Source organism: Acipenser ruthenus, chromosome 14 (assembly GCF_902713425.1).
Source record: "Acipenser ruthenus chromosome 14, fAciRut3.2 maternal haplotype, whole genome shotgun sequence".
Classification (NCBI taxonomy): Eukaryota; Metazoa; Chordata; class Actinopteri; order Acipenseriformes; family Acipenseridae; genus Acipenser; species Acipenser ruthenus.
Window position 1 is genome coordinate 12,054,290 of NC_081202.1, and position 22,100 is coordinate 12,076,389.

General features: G+C 35.0%; 1 protein-coding gene across 1 annotated transcript; it reads left to right on the forward strand.

Annotated features, from left to right (window-relative positions):
• Window positions 1-4,633: 4,633 nt before the first annotated feature.
• On the forward strand, window positions 4,634-20,839 carry LOC117420032 (D(4) dopamine receptor-like). The gene is made up of 5 exons (XM_058985836.1): window positions 4,634-5,031; window positions 14,009-14,292; window positions 14,540-14,652; window positions 17,210-17,811; window positions 18,914-20,839. The coding sequence occupies exons 2-5, from the start codon at window positions 14,056-14,058 to the stop codon at window positions 19,114-19,116; spliced, it is 1,155 nt and encodes a 384-aa protein (XP_058841819.1). The 5' UTR covers window positions 4,634-5,031; window positions 14,009-14,055; the 3' UTR covers window positions 19,117-20,839.
• Window positions 20,840-22,100: the final 1,261 nt, after the last annotated feature.

Below are 22,100 nucleotides of genomic sequence, written 5' to 3' on the forward strand. Positions count from 1 at the left end.
TATTACACATTTTGAATAGCATACTGTTCTCTAAAAAGCACTCTATTCCTGAGAGTACAATGTTATCCTTAAAGGAGAGTGGACGTGAGGCTGGTCTTATCCAGGCCATTGGAGCAAAGCAGAGCCATCTCAAATTCAGTTTTTGTTGTATTATTATATTTTGGTCAAGGGTAAGTTATGACTGCTGACTGTTGACCAATAAGTCTGACTTATATTATATGTAAACTTATGTAAACTATAATAAGATCCAAAATGAGTAAGATGGGCTGAACGGCCTCCTTTCGTTTGTAAACTTTCTTAAGTTCTTATGTTCTTAACTACTTAAGTTATTAAACTTAACAAAGGTGGCTAGCATATCTGTCTGTGACATTACATATACACATGTGAAATTGCTAACCTCAAACATGTATTCATGTTGCTCTTTTTTTCTTGCAATCTGCCAGCATTGTGGTTGTTGAGTAAATTAAATCCCCTAAGGTTTTAACAGAATTTTAATATACCAACAGATCGTAGACACAGAAGTTTCTATTTTCATCTTGGCCCAAAAGGATTTTGAAAAAAGGTAATTTCCTTTTGATACTGCTGCTGAATTGAAATAAAGGTTTTATCTTTCATCCTTCACAGATGCAAATGATAATAATCTGCTTTTTCTCAGGAATAAAATTATCATTTGACAAATTATTATTGTTATTTATTCAGAGACGGTGTAATTATTTGCATAGCGTCAGAAATGTATTCAAAGCAACACTACCAAAAGAAAAGTCCATCCATTCAGTCACCACTCAGTGGTGGTGTTATGTTGTACAGCCTTATAGGTTACACATGACCTGTACCCTAGGATAAAATCTCCAATTATCCTCACATCAGCTTAATAAAAAAAAAAGAAAGAAAAAAAATATGATAACATTGTATTAAATGCCAAAACCCACAAGTTATCATTATCACAGCACCATAATTAAAACTGAATACTAGGTAACGATAAACACTATTCCATGGATAGCTTGCTTTAACCTATAAGGTTAATGACGTGCTTGTTTCACCTGGCCAGAGAATAGTGCTTACTTTGTAATGCCACTGAAGTTGAAACTATAAGTGTGAGCTTGTTAGACTTCCAATAAAAGTTAATGTTGTTTCCTAAGTAAAGCTGAAGCACTAACTGATAACGACATAGAATGTCTGTACAGCACTGAAACACTAAGTTTAAAAAAACTGAACTGTACTGCTGAACCTCGTCTTCTTTAAGAATATCCATGTATTATAAAAAAATAATAGATGGGCCTCTTCAGTGAGTTACAGGAAAACAATTCCATCTCTGTGACAGTTTATAAATGTTTCGACCTTCGGTCTTGTAATTTATGAGGTCACAGAAACCTTTTCCTTAACTCACTGAAGCCCATCTATTATATACAGTATATACTCCTCATTGAAATGAATTGCATTGTACAGTTAACTGCATTGTATATTATTATTATACCAAGACTGAGAAAATAACCATAAAAACTGTTGCTAAACCTGAGAGGGTAAATAGATAACATTACAGTAATTTGGCTAACGAACACTGCACATGGGGTCTGTATTAATAACAATAAGACTACGGGTACAGATACATAATAAACATTTACAGCAATAGATAACTATTATTTAATCTAGTAAGAAAAAAAAGTAATAAACCACCTACTGTGAACAGTAACATAATATTTGAATCCAAGCAGAAAAGAAGCACAGGTCTGCTTATTGTAACCTATTGGAACGAAGTGGATAGAGGTGCCTCTCCTTATTGAAGCATTGGGTGTTTAGGTACCACAGCAGCAGTCTGAACGGAAGCACAATTGTATGGATGTGAAAGAGTAAAGGTACAGGTTTAAAATATTTGTATAAAAAGAGTTAATCAGATTATAGCCAAATGCAAGCCAGAAAGTAAATAGGAGGCTAGGGGTGAATGGTACTATTCTGGCAAGCATTGGTTCAAAATCAAGGCATTTATCAGGTTCCCCCTGTACTACTTGAAGTAAAACTCTTTGCACATTTACAGCATGCCTTCACTTATTGACGTCAGACTTATTCTTAGAAGGGTTTTACATGTTATAATTCATTAACTTTTAATCGGAGAAGCTTGCATTAGAATATGCTTTTGCTTCAAGTCACAATTCAGGATACATTCTATTTAAAAAGGAGGACATATTAAACTACATTTACAAATGTAGTAAATAAGATAATATTTAATATAATAAGGTTCAAATAAAACATGTATTTATTTATTTGTTCATTCTTTACTCACTGAGACAGAGGCCTCATTTACAGATGTGTCCTGGTATGTAAGTAACAAAGTATCCTTGCTAACCATATAGTCTTTAATTAACACTATGCTTCTGTGTCAGTACAATGGAAAGTACATATGCTTTTGAAAAAACAGAAAAAATTAACCACTTAAAAAAAAAACTATTAAAGAAAATGAAGCCACCCACAACAAAACTCCCGTCCACCTAATTGTGTGGGATCCTGCTTGTTGAGACACTCTTGCTCGTCCCTATACAATACAAACACAACATATTCCTTATGCAGATATCCCCTGTTTATATACAGACCCCAAGCACTTTACCCATTCATTTTTTAATATTATTTACATGCATATTCTGACATTCAGACCAATGCACTTCACATCAGTAAGCTAGCTCTATCTCTAAGAAATATCCCAAGCTCACTGTAGAAATTCTGCTAAGTCTGAGACTGTAGTCAAGGAGTTGAAAAAACAACAAGGATGCAACTGTGATAATCCACATGATGCCACAATGAGTGATGGTTTTGGCCAAGGCAAAGGATGGAGCCAAACACCGATTGTCTTGATTTAGCACCTTTTTTGATGGCACGAACTGAACAACAATCACTGTGATTCAAGTCTGGATAAGCCTAAATCAGACAAGGTCCAAAGGGGATATGGTACTCACTATACCGTTTTCTTTATTTAAAGTGAAATCAATACACCCTTTGAAAACATTGCATATTATTTATTATACTGTATATGACAGAATATATCTTTTTTTTTGTTATAAAACAATTCTTCAAGAGCACTACTTCCCTCCAAATGCCATGATAAAAGTACATTTCCTCCCAATTATTCTGATAAAAGCATTCCAAGTTAATGTAGAGGGAATTGAAATGTAGTACTTAAATTAAGACCAACATATTAAAAGCAAAGTCAGTTATACTGTAGACTTACACTTTGTATTCTTTCCCATCCAAGTGAAGCTCCTGGTGTGAGTGGTACACAACAACACACATAGTCACACTGAATATTTCCAATCCCTGTGAGGATGTTTCTTATTAGACATTGCCTCACATCTGCTGTAAATACATTACTGTGCTACTGCAGTCCTCATACAAATGCAATTATTTGAAGAACACTTTACCTGAAGGATTACAATCAATACTGGGTCCTTGCTCTTCTGCAATAGGGAATAGAGCTGTCATTTCACCGTCGAACAGATCAATATTCCAGGGGGGTTACTGTATACATTGTTTTCATGACCCCAAGCAGGTGACCCAGAAAAAAGAAAACGTTTGTCAGTTTGGAGGATATACTGTAACAAAGATGAAGAACAACTTAATCCTAAGAGAAATGCAGTATAAAGCTTTCTGTTTTAACTAACAATGTTACAGCGGTTAGAATTACCGGTGTGCACAAGCCTAAAGTCTGAACCACGCCGAATGTGATGGTATTTGCATTTCAGAAATGTAGAAAGTTCTGTATTAAAGATGCAGATTATGTGGTACTTTGTCAGTGGTCATCCAATATTCTCATCACATAAATAGTTATTGGTGCCATTGATTATGTTTTTGCTGATGCTCTGTGACAATACCATACCAAATCTTTTGAAAAATATATTAATTTGTAATTCAGCCAAACCATAGAAAATGGCTCACTTTTCTCCCGGCATACACAGGAAGTAACCATTTCCCTGAGGTTCCTATATCATACAAATTCAGGCTAATCAGTAAAGTATATTTTGTATTTTTTTACACACAAATACATTTAGTTCTATTGGTTTTGTCCTTTGGCAGTCTATCTCTTGGAGTCAAAACTAATACTAATGATCAAATTAAAGAATTAAGATGTTTTGCTTCATTGCCTGTTATTTGATTAGTGCTCTAATGTCATAGAAATATGATTGGGATTGCAAATGAAAGTAAAATTCACTCAAATACGTTTTCACTGCAATAATTCAATGATGTGTTAATAATATTGTGGTTAATAATCAGGTGGTTGAAAATATCTATAATACAAACAAAAAAGAAGTGTAGAAGTCTTAGCTTTTAGAATAACTGATGAATCAAAAATTCAGTAGGTGTGGTTAACTTTTAAACATTCAATATCAATTTTATTATGACAATTTAGTTTACACAACCTACAAACCATCTGCAATTATGATATGTAAAGAAGCTGAGCTGTTCTTTTTTATTCTATCAATTTTAACAAAGAATATCAAAATGCAATAAGTGATATGAAAGTGCAGTCACTTTAAGACCCAGTTGAGAATGTAGCTCAGCCTGCTTCACAACCAATCCCTGCAGCTGGAAGCATCAGGGGAAATTCTGCATATGTGCTGGTACTTAACATCCAGAGAGGAAGGGAGAGGGAGGCAATGAGCACATGGAGGGAAAATATCACCAGCTTCATTAGCAACAGAGGACAGATGGAATAAAAAACAACAATGGAAAGTAATACATATAAACACAGCATGCTTATCTGAAGTTATTTTCAGAGGAATTTACACTGAAAACACAGTCTTTCCTGACAAAAAATAAAGTTTAGGACTGGATAAGCGATTGACTGGAAAACTGGAGACTGAGAACAACTTAGCTTTTGTGACTGATAATTAGGAGCATTTAATAAAACTGGACCACACGTGTTTTGAAGATGGGTCACAGGTGAAAAGGCATGCATTTGAGAATTTAAAGAATGACAAGTCAAGACAAAAAGGGATTTGAACTGTTTTTATTGTCATTTTCAGCAAGCACAACTAAAGGGAACTGGTAAGTATGGTTTGTTTTTAGCCTCTACCTGTTCACTTGTCAAAGAACTAAAGTTTTTTTTGCAAAACAAAACAAAATCATATTTGTAACATATTTAAAACATGAAAAATAACATATGGTGATATCATTTATGTGATTTTGTTATCACTTGCAAATGATTTAAAAAAAGTGTTACCTGTACATATGTGATAACATGTTGCCATTGGTTACAACTGAGGTGCGATATTCCTTAATAAAAAAATAAAAACATTGTATGGTAAAAGGTAATGCACAGTACAAGTACTATACACATAGAATATATTATTATTATTATTATTATTATTATTATTATTATTATTATTATTATTATTTGTTTATTTAGCAGACGCCTTTATCCAAGGCGACTTACAGAGACCAGGGTGTGTGAACTATGCATCAGCTGCAGAGTCACTTACAACCACATCTCACCCGAAAGATGGAGCACAAGGAGGTTAAGTGACTTGCTCAGGGTTACACAATGAGTCAGTGGCTGAGGTGGGATATATAAAGCTTTGTTGTAAAAGGAGAATAATCTAGATTATGGGTACATTATGTAAAATAAATAGTACATTATTTATTGTAATTGTACAAAAACAACATATCTTTTTTTTTTTAATTGGCTTTTTCCTACCAGGCAGTTTAGAGCTCTTTTAAGTTTGTTTTATTTATTTTTTATAAAGCACCCTATGCAAAAAGTTTAAGAAACACTGCTATAAAATATTAATATAATAAAGTTGAAAGAAAAACTACCACTCAAAAAAGGAAAAGTGCTGGCTTGGAATGTTCACACTCCATAAATAGTGTGATTGTGCTGTAAGCAGACATGACTACACTGTAAAAGCCCTTAGCAATTTACAGCACAGAAGCACAAAAAATCTCTGGGTCACTACACTTGGTCAAGGTAAAATCTGAGCAAAGCACACATTGACTGGTCAGATGGAAATTGACTGGTCAGATGAAAAAAATGCTACCAGAAGGGAGAACTTGGGGACTTTCATTGAAGAATCTCATATTTAAAAGATGTATGCCTAGTGGAAATATAGCTCCCCTAAAGCTATATCGCTGCAGTATATACATGTAAAAGCCTAGCAAAGTGTATTAAAGCCAATAAACGAATAATGAAACCATGTTCAAGCACAAATAGGCAATGGCAAATAACAGGTATGCATGGAAAAGCTCAGTAAATGTATACTATAAAGGATTAGAAAATGGTTATGTTACTGCTAACATCAAGTCATTTCATCCTGTTGCCCATTTTTTTTTACACACCTAACTAAAATTATAGTTATTTTTGGATAGAGAACCACACATCCCTGTATAAATCAAGTAAGGACTTCCATACAACCCTAATAAAAACATCTAGCAGCAGTAGGTCATTTGATGCTTTATAAATTATTGTACACTTTGTAAAAGCCAGAGAAAGATGATGTTACTATTTGACTATTTATTGACCCAATGTAAAGTATTGCTGAATAAATTCTGGTTCTGAATGACACACTGGAGATGAGCAATGGGTTTCTTTATTGATGTTTCTTTAGGTACAGACAGGGACTTTGTGGGCCCCTATTCTCTTCCTCTGGCTGTGATGCAGTTGTTATCTCTTTCTAAAGCCAGTAACCATCTCTTCTCCCTCCCATACTGCTTCTGTCTATTAACTGACGGCAGACTCCCCCCTATATAGCACTGCCATCCAAAATAAACCACTCCATTCAAAACATGTACAGTGAGAGGACTTAGCGGACTAATGGGGACCAGGGGGAACAAGCAGCATGATAACATGTCAGCCAGTGCACCACCTGCTTTCCCCTCCATGGCCCATTCAAGCAACACTATAGTCTCCTTACCGGCAGGTGCATCCCCACAGTACTAGTTACAATTTGTAAAATCATTTAAAAGGTACGCCTGTCAGCACTGCAGTATTATATTCCCATGCCAGTTACAGGGAGGAGGAGATTTTCCAGTCAAAAATAACAAAAACTTGTACAGAGAAGCTCCATACCCAAGCTTCTGTATAGAAAAATCACAAAAAGCTGATTTCAGTTTTGTTGTGTCAATGTTGCTCCTTTGCCTGCAGTGTTAAATCTCCCTATTTATCAGAACTAGCTCCATGAATTATGTGCTATATCCCCCTGTTAATTCTCAAGATTTATAAAATGACTTTCAAACCTGGCAAAGATAGAATGTTTTTTTTTTAAAAAAGGTAAGCATAGAGTAAGATCATGAATACAAATTATAATTTGAATTAATCTTTGACTGGTTGAATCAAACTTGTAAGAAGACAAAAACTAGACCTACGATTTAAAAGTTGATTTGTGTAGTGTTAGTTTCCTCCCTTCTGTGGTCCACATCTGTGTTATTTACAGGATTATTCAGAGTTTTGACAACTCATAGCGTGCACTTTAGCTCTGCTGTTCTTGTATCGCTATCAAACTCGTTTCCTTTCAGTGTTCCTTCTTTCTAATTTAGAATCGCTAATGGATAGATTAATATTTCCAATTCCCAGCTTTCTAGTATTAGAATTACACTGTTTGCTGCTTTGTGATGTTACTGGATTTGGACCATGATAAATCTTCTGCCTTCAGTGGAGCAGAATTAGGTTAAATGATTTGTTCCAAGTAATGTAATTAAAAGGAATTATTACCTGCAAATTGATTCAGCTCATATTTAAGCACCTGCTAGATATTTGACCGCAGCAAGTGCATTTAAAGAATTACATTTTTGTCTATTAGGGCATTTTTAAATTTTTAATTCGGTTATTTTTTAGACTGAATTGCTTCCTGTGGATAATGGATGCTGTAATCAGAATCTGATTGTCCGAGACGATCCTAGAGGTTTGGTTCATGCAAAACTGTTTTTTAAATTTGTAATTAGTGACTAATGAATAGGGTGCAGTATTCAAAAAGGGTGTCTTCCCAAATCAGGAAGTTAGGTTGGAACACAAAAATGAATATACTAGACATTTATTAGGAATACATGCTTTAAGATTGAAATGCATATCAATAAAAAAAAAATTCTAAAAATGTATAATAAAAAACAAAAATTCCAGATATTTCTACATGCTTTCTTGAACCAAGCTCAGCTATGCTCGTTTCAATGGCCCCAGCTGCAAGGGTTAATTTCATTTCAACAAATTGTCAGCAGGTCCGTAATCATCCAGCAAGTGCAGACTCGGCTAAGCTCAATTTGCAGGCACCCATTGGTGACCTGAAGAATTGAATTGTGGAGGTAAAACTATCAAGGCATAATCTATTCAAACAATCTGTTTCAGTCTAAGCACAACTTGAGACCCATTAACTCTTGCTAAAATGAAATGCATCTTGACACAGGAAAAATGTTAAGATTTTCTTGTTGAAGACATTCACTAATAGCCAGTCATAGACAAATTCAGTAAATCATTGTACAAAAAGTTAAGGGAAGTTAATGATAATGGATCCTATTCTCAAAGCTTTAACTCATGAGATGATGAAACTTGCTAAGGGCATTTTCAGCACATATACTGTATTGTTGAGTATATCATAATCTAGGTATTTGTTCATGTCAGTGTTGCCAGGTCCTGTTAAAAAAAGCGCTTTAAAAGCGGCTACAATTTTAAGTTTCTTCATGTAGCTGTGGATATTAAAAATAATAATAATAATAATAATAAGAAGAAGAAGAAGAAGAAGAAGAAGAAGAAGAAGAAGAAGAAGAACAAGAAGAAGAAGAAGAAGAAGAAGAAGAAGAAGAAGAAGAAGAAGCTAAGTTAAAATAAGAAGCTTTAATCTTTTGAGTTTAGCAGAGGAGCAATGCAGGTGCCAGAAAAAAGAAAAGATGATACACTGGTTACCTGCTTTATCTTTCTGCTGCATGTACTGTACTGTATGTGACTTGTTCAGAGAAAAAAAAAAACAGCCGAAGTAGAGGGGATTCAGGAATTCTACTGAAGTCCTGCTTTTTATAACTTTTCAGATTGCATAATCAGGTCCATGCTAAACCTCATCCATATGTATGTGAATCTTCTCGTGCATCCGTTAGGTAATCAATTCAAGACATACTGAGCTATTACAGTACTTTTAGTAACACTTCTCAACAAGATAAGGACTAGATGCAGGACAGGTAGAATCATTTCCCCTATTTTATCTGGCTGGTTTTCTCAGAACAGGTTACATATACTGCACTGTAACAGTTGTATCTACAGCATTAAAACTGTTCTTGTTTTTCTTTGCAGTAATAATTTTAGTATTTAATATGACTTGTACCACTTGTAAAAATATTGAAACACATCCTGGATCTCTTTCTTAACCAGTTATGTTAGGTTAAGGACATGTTGGCATTTGAGCAAAGTTGCAATCGTCATATTTGACAACATAACTCAGAAACTTAAAATAAGCAGTGATAACAGTGTTTGTTCTACTCCTTGTGTGTTGTGGTACACACTTAGGAAGTGATTTACCTGGGACACTGGTGTTCAGCATTGGTAAAAACAGTAACACCTTTTGGTGAAATGTGACTGTGGTCTCACAGGGGTCATCAGATGGGAACCATCCATCTAAATACTTAATCAGCTACTTACAGAAAAGGAGCTCAGTGTTTTATTTTTATTTATTTATTTATTTATTTTTTGCACGACAGCATTTGCTATTTCTGCAATTTAAAATCCTTAAATAACTGTGAAATTAATATGGTTCATTTCCGTTTTCGTAGTTAGAAAATAAAATTGTTGCTTAATGCTTTTTGGTTGGCACGTTGTATTGTTACAGTTTTTAAGACTATCACAATTAATTGGCTCACAAATTGAGTTTGCAGATATGTGCCCTTCAGGTAGAAAAATAATTTGTTCAAGATATTGGTCGACAATGACAAACATTTTCTAAATGTACAGTAAGCTCTGTAATTTAAAAAAGTGTATGTACCTTTATTGTTATACATACAGCTGACGTCTGTAGTGTGTTGCCATAATTTATTTACTGTGTATAATATGCTAGAAAGAGCTATTTATGTAGTAAATACATCTTTTTCTTTTTTTACAAACTATAATATAATAAATGTCAGCCTTTACGTGTAGTTCAGTGTAGGAGACACACAGGATAGGGACAATTATAAAGAAACTCATCAAAATCATCACTCAATCATATTTACTTAACTTACCAGCTAATGTTAGCTGTCAGTTATCTGCTGTATCTGCTCCACATACAGCTGTAATTACTGCTATTTTGTATGGAGATTTTTTATTTACTAATTAACAGCTTCCACATTTGATGAGAGGGCAGAAATTACAGTTGCACACCCCTAGAGACCCTTTATAAAACCATCGCACTTGAGAAATTCAGCTTGGAAGTCTTTTTTTTTTTTTTGAAGCAGCACACTAGATTAAAAAAGAACATTAGTAAACTGGATATATAATGCTCTAAACTAAAACAACAATGGAGAATTATTAAAAACACATACAGTAGAATATTAAACAGGTCATAGACTCAATAGTCTGAAAATGTATGTGGCAGCAAATAGCCCTTTAAAAACAGGCATCCCATCTTTAAAAATGTAATTACTATTTTGTTTTACAAATATTTTCAATAGCCAGGATTAAAATTCAGTAAAGCAGCTAAAAGTTAACATTGATCATAGAAATGTATGCTCCACTAGTTCAGTGCTACACCAATATTGCCTGTCTCATTTTCCATTTGATGGATGTCTTCATAATAAGTTTGCTTTGTTTATTAATAATGACGTCATCCCTTATCTAGACAACATTTTAATTAGGTAGTGCTTGTTAGTGTCAGAGTTTCAGGTTTCATGCAACTGTAATTAGGTAATATGATCCCTGTGGTAAAAACTAAACATAAGCAGATAATATAACAATTACAATTCCAGCACTTATGCAAATAGGCATGCATGCACACAGTGAGCACTTTACAGAACGATATCCTTTGATAACAGAGAGGACTAGATTCTCATAGCTTTTAACTATATTCATTTTTTGCACAGCCAGTAATCTGGGTCTGTCTAGAATATTGTGTCCATGGAAGAATAGGGCCTTACATTTTCTAAGCTATACTGCTTGTTAGGCAGCCACAAATGACCAATTTATAACTGGATGACAAGCTTTTTGTATGATTAAATGAGCAGCATCATTTCTTTGTATGTGGTTGAAAATGAAGATATCACTCAGGTTATAACAATACAAGGTGGTAACCAGACCAGAAATACACTGCAATTTATTTTTTTATAACAACTGTGAGTCTGTAATGGCATAGATGCATTTGGGGCATATTATGTAAATAGTAATGAGCTATTTTACTTTTTGCATTCTTAATTTGTAGGTCTTAAATGTCAAGTCTAGAAAAGAATGTGTGGGTTCTGAGCAGCCTTGCTAATTGCAGTATTTACTTCTTTGTTGAAGAACGGATCAGATTAAGTTTAGGTTTTTAGGCTGTATTCATTGTTTGTATACAATTATGTATGTTCTTTAAACTTCAAAAATCATCCACAGATAAAATCATGCACTACCTGACTTTAATGTTTGTCCATGTTTGCACCAGGAGCAAACAGACTTTGTAAAAACATTTGAATACATTTGTATACTACTTAAATAAAAGAGAATGTATTCATTCCATATTTGTATTTTAACAGTAATATAAAATAGCACTGATAAATGATGTATGAGCTTTTTTAAAACCAATTTCTAAATGATGTTACCAAGCAAACCAATGGCAGAGGCAGCACTCCTCTTAAAGGGAATGCTAGGGACACATGACTGGTTTGTGTGTTTCTCCTCCCATAATGCATCTATTGGTTTACTGGAACCCAGTGCAGCAGGGCTCAGAATAACAAACACAAAGGACTACTTTTTAAAGAATTACAGTACAAGTGATATCAAGTGTGGTTCAAATCAAACAAAGTCTTGGTGAACAGTTACTGGGAACATGATCAATTTAATATTGGGGAGGTTACGACGGTTAATCCTGTGAATTATGCATTCATTATGAAATGAGATCTTTTTATTATTATTACAGCATACACTACAACAATTCAAGGCAAAATTCACATATCATCATACACTGTATACAGTACCTTTTCATTATTTGCACATCAATCTTTCAAACAGTGAATTGATGCAAAAATGTTTTATACCATGTTCTTGTTCAGGAGTTGGTCTTCAAAGATTTGATTTTACGTTTAGGAGCACTTTATTTCAAATATTTACTCCAACAAAGGTTTGTTTCTGGGATGGCCATTTCATATTTATGTCAACACAACTGCTCTCTTTTCCTGTCCAGCTGGGCCCTGAAGATTTCAGATGCATGTTTTTAAATATGAGGTCTTTGCTGGTGACTAAATCCTCATTGATCAACTGCTGTTCAGGTGACAAAACAAGCCGATAGTTTTCGCGTCGTTTTTTTGTTGTTGTTGTAAACTGCTACTGGAACTGTGCGTCATTCCCACTATCATGCAATAGGAGGCTGTGTGGTCCAGTGGTTAGAGAAACGGGCCTGTAGCCAGGCAGTCCCTGGTTCAAATCCCAGCTCAGCCACTGACACATCGTGTGATTCTAAGCAAGTCAATTAACCTCCTTGTGCTCTGTCTTTTGGGTGAGATTTTGTTGTAAGTGACCCTGCAGCTGATGCATAGTTCACACTTCCTAGTCTCTGTAAGTTGCCTTGGATAAAAGCATCTGCTAAATAGACTAGTGTTCTGGGGTACCAGTATTGACGCCATCTCCACTAGATTAAGAGTTATTTGCAATAAGAAATGGACGTATTCATGCATTTTGTTTCAGATACGAGACTCAGAGTTCAAGAAGTGTTGTTAAATACAGACAAGTCCGACTTGAACTTCAATGAACCACCTGGCACAACAAGAGTTTGCTTTGTCTTTCCAGTTACTGGTGAATAATTTAATTTAAGATGTATTGTGGGTGAGAGAGAAGTTATGCTGGAATTTACTGTATACTTTTAAGCAACCCATCATCTAAATACAACATTTTTGGTTAGAAATAATGTGTAGAACAGAGGATAGAAGACCCTTATTTGCAAAGATATGAGGGAGGCTGAATGGGTTAGCTAGCCATGTTGTTTGACTTTCCATTAGGATCTTTGTCATGAGTGTTGTACTATAATAGAGAACATTGCTCCCACAGTCACTTTTGGAGGTACTTTAATGTACCTGCAGAATCCATTTTAATACAATTTAGATTCTTGTATCCCAGAGTACCTTTTTTGTTCCTAGACATCTGAGTACTCTGAACACCTCTAAAAATCGAAAGCTAATAACTCTTATTTCATTTTGTTAGGCTCTTTATGAATTGCACACTGCGTCACCAGTTAAATAGGCCTATTCAGCTTCTCAAGTGCATTCATTTGTGCCATTGTTATTTCTTTGGATTTTACCTTTTGCCTCTAAGAAATTATTTTAACAAAAGCACCTTAAAAAATCTCAAGCTAGGCCAAGGAGAGGTATATGTGTGTTTTTCTTAAGAAAATGTTATGATGTCTTATGTGTGGCATTTTGATTGAATATTGTTGCACTACAGTATATAGGGACATACAGTAATGTGGGTTATATAGATGTGGGTGGCACAAAACAGTAGAATGCTAGGCTGCGTACATTATTGTGCCATCACTGTGTTAAAGATGCATTATCAGTATTTTTTTGTTTATTACATATCTTTAGAGACAAGTCAAATTAAGTTCCATCCACAATCGTATTTTTAGATCTAGTTTGTAGTTTTATTTTGCATAAAATACCCTGAATCCATATGGGCTTGCCTTTCCTGTTTATACCTATTCTGAGTTGTATTCATTTTTGTTTTGTGTTACATACTGGGGTCAGGTATTCATGTTTTTTTTACAGAAAATGTACCAATGCTTGCAGGTTTCTATTTCTCTTTAACAATAAATAATAATAATACCGCCAACATGATTTTGTTATCAACAGCTACCCGTATATTCAGTATTGTACTCATGCAGTCCATATTGAATTCCAGATGCTGATGCCAGGTCCAGGAAGTATCGGTAGCTTGGTGACACCATCATGGTCAATGTGACACTCAATGGAACTTGGGAGGAGGATCATGTTGAGTACAACTATCTGGCTCTTCTGTTTGGAATTCCACTCATCCTTATCATTATCCTGGGGAACATCCTAGTCTGCCTGAGTGTGCTGACGGAACGATCTCTGAAAACTGCTACAAATTACTTCATTGTCAGCCTGGCTGTTGCAGACCTCCTTCTTGCCATATTGGTCCTTCCATTGTATGTCTACTCAGAGGTAAGAGTACTTTTCATTAAAAAAGAGCCCTGGCTTCAAGTACCCAAATCTGACACGCCTCTTCAATTTGGACTTGGGTTTATAAGGTTACCTAGCAACCATACATGATTAAAAAACACAGTACTGTAGATCCAGTTCTTCATGAAGTGCATGATTGCTTTCCTGATCCACTTTCTGTGATGTGAAATATATTTCCTTGACCACTAATGATGTTCTCAACTGTACTTGAAATATCACCTCTGTTTAGTTTCTGGGTGGTATATGGACCCTAAACACCTATATCTGTGATGCACTGATGACCATGGATGTAATGCTCTGCACAGCCTCCATTCTCAACCTCGGCGCAATCAGCGTTGATAGGTAAGTATTGCTCATTGAACTTGCAAATTGCTAATGTATTGCTTGCAAAATTATTTCGCTATATTGTTGGATGCTTATTGATCAATTTATTCATGTGGAAGATTAATAGACAGGTTGTTTAATTCTTGTGTAAAACAGCCAAGGGTATTCTTATTGTTTGAGTGTTTGTTTTCTTTTATCTGTTCCTTTTTTCAATTCTTCAAGTCATTTGAACGAGCTTGAATGACAAATGAGTAGCAACAGGAAATTCCAACTTCACAAAACATTTCTATGCAAAAGGACAGTTCTAAAGAATAACATTAAGAGCCAGAATTTGGGTGCAGTAAATGGTTTTAGGAGTTTTCTGCTTTGATATCCAACGCTGAAAAAGATCAAAGCGCAGAACAAACCCATAGCTTGGGAACTAACAGATGGCAATGAATTTCCAATTATTTTATATGCAATGAGATATGAATATCATTGATCATTCTTTGTCACCTTGATCACTGTATTTGAAGGTTGTATTTACTGTGTGTTCATGGTATTAATGTATTTATATATCTTTAAAGAGCAACACTGTGCCCCATACAGAATGCAGGAACTATTTTTGTTCTATGTGGTATTTCTTACTGGTGTATTTATTGAGGCACTGGGCTCTATTCACAAAGCTTTAACTCATGATTTATTAAAGAATGTTTTTATGATTAAAGTCAAGTTTGATATTCCTGAAACTATTCTGGAATATTGGTGGTTTCAAGATCAGTAGTAAGGAGCAATTACTGTCCAACTTTATTAATAAATATCACAATTTATTCATAAAATAAACAATCAGTTAAAGCTGAGTTTAAGCTTTGTGAATAAGGTCCAGTGCCATTAAGTACCACTCTTAGATGCTAAGGAGTTCATTGAACTGACTGTATTCTCAAATTGTTTTAAACCCATAAATTTCCACAAAACAATCGTAAAACATCTCTGAATAGCTCTTTCCAAATTCTATACTATAGATTTTTCAATTTAAGTAATATTTATGGTTTTGTCAATACCTATTTCTGCCATCATTGCATAAGAAAAATGTTCTACAAATGGATTTGTTCAGTCTGCTTGCTGTAAGTGGTTGGGATTCTTTGAGCTGCCAATATAACATGCTGGGGGCACTCATAATGGCAATTATTAGCATACATCAAGATTTGGACACTGCTGGTTGATGCAGGGTATTCTGGGCTGTGAAGCAGTACCTTTGAACCAACATTTAGAAGAGCAGCCGTACTATATGCAAGAAACAAATGTTATACAGTAGCAAACATGTATTTACATGTGAAAACATGATATCTGGAACCGTAATAAAATTTTCTCAGTTTTTGTGCTTGGGTATTCTGTTACTGTTTCATTTTCTTAGCAGTGTCTTTGCAGTCAAGAATGTTATTAGCTGCCAAGCATGTCAGTCATTAGGGGAAACAGCTGGTTAGTTAATACACTTGAAGAAAGGAGATGAAGAGGCGGGGACATTTTGTAAATGAAAATACATGTTTGTTATAGTGAAATGTAAGTGCTTTAGAGGTAAGATGTATGGACTTATTTTGTTAGCTACAGTTAGTTTAAATAAAGGGACATTTTCAAAACATCTTCAGGGAATTTGGAAAATCCATGCCACTGGAACCCTATTCACAGATCCTTAACTCAAATACAGGCTTTTTTAAGTTAATTGTTCTGATTAAATAATGTTTTCGATATGCATGAAACTGTCCTGGTCTTTTTTGTAACCTCCTTGTGCTATTGTGTTTATCAATGCACACATTTCTTTCTAATAGTAATTGGGATAAAGGGATTTTGGGTTACGATTTTCCTGCAAGTTGCTTGTCTCTCCACAGTTCTTTTACATATTGTCTGAATGTTCCATCATTTTACACTATGAACTTGCCAATTCTGTGTGACAGCATCAGCAGCTAACTAGAAGGGGTGTGGGTGCACCTCATCAATCATGTGTGCAGGCCAAACGAAAGCAGTGAGTGGCAAGTTACAGACACAATATATTTCTGGCAAAAATACAGAATAGTTCAAATACTCAAAGAGACAGTTACAATGTTTTACCCTAGTGAGTCGTCCATTATAAATCCTGACTTTAAAAACTGATACTGTCCTATTTATTGATGTTTTTTTGTTGGCTTGGGCAGGGCTTCATTTTTTAATCTATCTGCTGCCCTCACCTGTTGGCTACGACAACTCATTTTACCTAAGTCTGCCAGGACAGAATAAACCTAAATCCAAGGTGATGGATAAGTGTTATTGTTTTCTGAATGTAAAATACAGTTCTCAGTACAGGTCTCATTGTCCATTTAAGTTATGATTAAATTTACTACACTTTTGCTCCAACGCAAAGTGGCATAAAACAAGTCAGTTTCAAACTTAGAAATAAACAGTTGAGGATGTTTTTATAAGGATTACACTAACTGTACATCTGAGTTGGTCCATACAGTTTACAGTTTGTATTTATCTTATAAAAAAGCTGAGTACATATGTCTGTGATAAGCAAATTGTGTTGAAATAGATATTAATTAAAATCTAATCTTTTGTATCTCAGGTACATTGCAGTGGTAGTTCCTCTGAAGTACAACCGGAATCAGTTCAGTATGCGGCAGCTGGTCCTAATCACAGCAACCTGGGTCCTATCTTTTGGGGTAGCCAGCCCAGTTATCTTCGGCTTGAACCGTGTCCCCCAAAGGAATCCCCACATTTGCAAGCTGGAAGATGACAACTTTGTGGTCTACTCCTCTGTGTGTTCCTTCTTTGTGCCTTGTCCAATCATGCTGCTGCTCTATTATTGGATGTTCCGTGGACTGAAGAGGTGGAGTGCCAGTCGCAAGTCAAACTTGATGCGTGGGGAGCGGAGGTTCTCCCTTAGTCTGAAGGGCCTGAGCAGGGAGAGGAGGGAGAAGGTGAAGTGCCTGATGCCCAACCTCAGCCCCACCACGGCCAATCAGACAACCTTGCCTGAGAATGACTTGATCACAACCCAACTGGATAGCACATCTGAGGCAGAGGCTCAGGAACGGCTGAAAGAAGGTAGCCCCAAAGAGAATGGACTCAAACAAAACCACTGTTCCAGCAAGGGGTCTCAAAGTAAGAGCCGCAGAGTGAGTGGCAGGGAGCGCAAGGCCATGAAGGTCCTGCCCATTGTTGTAGGTATGTTTTTAAATACAGGTGCTGGCTTGGTGTTTTTTTAGGAGAAAAGTTTAAGGTTGCTTTGATATCACTATACTAATTATATACTTAATTCTAAACTTTTTTTTTTTTGGTCTGTCAGTTGGTACAGTAATTTGATCACTAGCGAAGACACTTTAAACAAATAGGTGCATCAGCACTGTATATTGGTTAAACCAAGAGGTGCAGCTCTTTACCAGCCTTGCCATACACACTCTAAGAGTCTGCTCACAGTCTTCTTAAAACACTAATATTTCAGGGTTTGGGCAGGTTTCTATAACGACATACAGTTACATTGCTTTGTCAGGGGTTTGCAAATCATTTTATATTAATTTATAGCAAACATTATATAAAAAAAGAAGATATTACAAAGCAGCTGAGCTCAGTGTGCATTCAGAAGTATAAGGGGTTTGAGTCACTGTGGAAGTAGTATGGTTTGGCAGCTGCTAAATATTTACTGGAAATGGTGTCAAGACTTGTCTTTGATGTGATGATGACAGTACCTATTTGATTCTGACAGTATTGTGTATGTACTGTACACATCTTAGCTTTTAAAATGTTACAAATTAATCATACAATTATTTATTTTGTTCTTAGTTCTTAGTATTCTTAGTATTAGTGTTCTTAGTAAAACACGTTAAATGGACATTTACAAGTAGCTTGTCCTTAAAGATTTTCTTTTTTTTTTTTTAAAGAAATTGATTTAAACATTCCAAAAATGTGTCATTTCATGCATCAGATGAGAGGATCTTGATGAAATTGAAAACTGAAAATGGAATATGGAAACCTGAGGGAGGGAAATGTTCATTTTATTTTTAAAGTAGAATCTTTCAGAACTCCTTAAATTGCTTGTGCGTCAATTAAAGTAAATTACCTAGACTTTCATGCTTAGTATCGATACATTTTTTGTGATACATAGTTTTAAATAATTTGGGAAGTGATTTGTACTGTATTTATTTAGATTTCTTTGGCCAGTGTTTGTCTCCAATGTAAAGGATATCTCTTTTATTATAGCAGTATGCACAATACATGCCATAAAAACCTTTCCAGGTAGAAACTAATTAAAACATGTCTTTTCCAACAGGTGTGTTTCTGGCGTGCTGGACACCATTCTTTGTGGTCCATGTGACCAAGGTTCTTTGTCAGTCCTGTGATATTGGACCCACGTTGATAAGTGTGGTAACGTGGCTGGGTTATGTGAACAGTGCAGTGAATCCTATTATCTACACAGCCTTCAACACGGAATTCAGGAATGTCTTTCAGAAACTGTTATGCTGTCAGACATGAAGCTGTCATGAGAAAGAACTTTGTTTTTTTCCTTCTTGTCTGAAATAGTTTGAGATTCATTTTATTTTTTACAACTGTCCTGGTGTATAAATTATATTGTACCTTTAAATGCCTTAGTTGATGTAACTGTAAATGTAGTGTTCACTCTTTTATGATGACTTAAAATCATGCCGAGCTCTAAGCCCAGTGGCATAACATGTGAAAATGTGCACATTCAGTTCTTGAGGCAAGTTATAATTTCGTGTCAGTTTTATCTAGAATCCGAAGTGCGTTTGAGTTCTTTGATTTTATTTTATATTTATACAGTACATTTTAACAGGGCTAATTAATACGTTTTTAAAAACTATAAAAAACTATAACAAAAACATGCTTAATTCTTTAAAGTTTCAGTAACCAAGCTGGACGGCAGACCATCACATTTAATGAGCACATTAATCCAACGTGGTCAACCAACCATGGTTCAACATCACCAGTTCAGTTGGACCAACATTTAGAAAAATGTACCGTCAAACGTTTTCTCTTTGTCAAAGAGGCAAAACATATGGTGTACTAGGAAATGCAACACATATACTGTAATATATTGTTTCACCATGTTTCTTACTGTTTAATTGCCCCTATGACCCTTAGGGGCACGAGAAATCAAGCCAGTGATGCCTTTCTAATTTCAAAATGTGCATAGAGCTGAAATGAAGTGTGGTGATGTTAGAACTTCCCAGAAATGTCAGAACTATGGCGTTATATTTGTAATAATGGTGGCAGTACCCTAGATTTGCAAGACAAATTCTGCATATAGTAGGGAGTCACAGTAGATGGTGTCTCACGTGTCAGAGTCACAACTGTGACTATTGATCACTGTGCTTTAATATTTCTGCCAGTTTCTAATAGTCTAGCCTTTGTTAGTCCAGCTATATTTAGTCCAGCTATATAGTGTTGAAGAAATGTTTTTGTGCTAACATAATCACAAAATAAACTTAAAGAATAGTTAGTTAGACAAACGGTTCTACCTGATATTTCCCAGACACGTGTCTAATTTATAGCTTCTCATAAGTACTAGTCAATCAAATCTAGCAGACAGTGGTTTTTTTTTTGCTGAAATAATTAAATTAAATGTTAAACAGAGTTGTGTTTAAAATATAGATGCAGAGGGAACACATTGCTAGTTTTTCTCAGCAATAAGTAAATCCCTTATAAATGTACAGTATGAAACACATTTTAGAAATCGTCCAATATAAAATTTGCAATCTCATTAAGACTAACTTGGGTTGAACTAATGTCCTGATACTACGAATTTTCTACATGGACCCAGCCTAATTTAGCCGCTGCTTTTTGTAAATAACTTATAATACGAATTCACTTCATATGAATGTCCTGTTTGTGCAAATTATTTTGGAGCATCCCCAGGGAAGAAACATTTGAATAAAACTAATTACCCAAATATGAAAAATTGAGTGTAAAGGATATTGGGAAATGTATTAACTTCCATCCAGATTAACTCCTCTGTTCTGTATTTTAGTGCTGTTTTGGGACTGCTGATCCTATGATGCATTTTGAGTCAGTGTTTCCGATATGAGGACACCTTGCTTTTGTGGTTTAAAAATGCTGGTGATCAGAATGGGACATGCAGATTTCAAGTTGCAATGTATAGTTTTTAGTTCACTTACAACCGTATTTTCAATAAAATGCACAGCATTGTACTGTAATTGAAATTTGATTTCAGTGTTACTGTAACTTCAATAAAAACTGATAGTATGCATTTGGCTTAGACTCCTGATAATAAGAATTACTGATAAGACAAATTGTTTTGTCGGTCCCTTGAAATTCGTATTAATGAGGGCTGACTGTATAATAATTATTAGGGGTGTGCCGAAACTCGTATTTTCCGAGTAATTCTGAGCAATTCACTTTAAGATGTATTTGTTGTCAGGTAATACATAAATCACACCTATTTATTAATGTATAGATTTGCAAACAAGAAAAGATCCCTTCCCTCACCTTTACAATTGAGTACCAATCAATTAACTTCTGCATTGAGTGTTTTACAAACTGATTCTATGTAAACGTGATCTTTCATTAACCCTAACTCGAGTTACCGCTGTGGAAACTGGGATAGGTGTTTTTTGTCTAGTTTAATCAGAGATAACACCTTTCTCAGGACTACAATTCCACAATTCACAGCAGAGATTACACATTTCTAAGGACACTAAGGACAGTGTTGAGTAATAAACACATTTTATTCCATTTAATTAATACCTAACTACTTTACATTTCTTAAAGGTAATTACTTGGCAAATACGAGTTTCGGCACACCCCTAATAATTATAATACAGTACAGTGGTTTTCAACCTTTTTTTTTTTTTTAAACTGTAACCTTTCTTTCTGGGGGTTTCACCTTAAGTACCCCTTCACAATTTTCACTCCATTGAATGATACCACAGTGGCAATGAAAGGCAAAATAATCTGATTAACTAATTACATTTCTTTTCCCGTTTATTTAATATATAATTTATGTCACAACAGTTTAGGACTGACAAACTGCTGGTTAGGACAGAATACAAAAAAGTTAAACTTAATTATTAGTCTTTGGATGCACAGAACAAAAATATAGTATTTGGGAATCTCTATAGAAATATACCTATTGGCTTTCTATTTGGCAAAGTCAGTATAAACAATACAAAACAGTCTGCTCTGCAAATGTTTATCATGTTATCATTTACTTTTCATCTCAGCATAATTGTGTGTGCCATTTAAAATGTTTACCACATCAGAAACCTGAACCTCAAGATAAAACTATAATAGCTAACACTTTTTATTATAACCAACATACATTATCCAAAGTAACTTTGTCGCTTTACACTCTTTGTAGACTTGTGTTTTCTTCCTAATTTTCCTATTTTTGACTTGAGAAACGATACACAGGATAATCTGAACAGTACAGTACTCTCTCAAACACCGAAAACAAATTCAACCAGCCGCTATAAAACGCA

Coding starts and splice junctions, on each gene's coding strand:
- LOC117420032 (XM_058985836.1), top strand. CDS start 14,056: ATGGTCAATGTGACACTCAATGGAACTTGGGAGGAGGATCATGTTGAG. Junction 14,293..14,539: donor CATTGTATGTCTACTCAGAG/GTAAGAGTACTT, acceptor ACCTCTGTTTAG/TTTCTGGGTGGTATATGGAC. Junction 17,812..18,913: donor GGTCCTGCCCATTGTTGTAG/GTATGTTTTTAA, acceptor CTTTTCCAACAG/GTGTGTTTCTGGCGTGCTGG.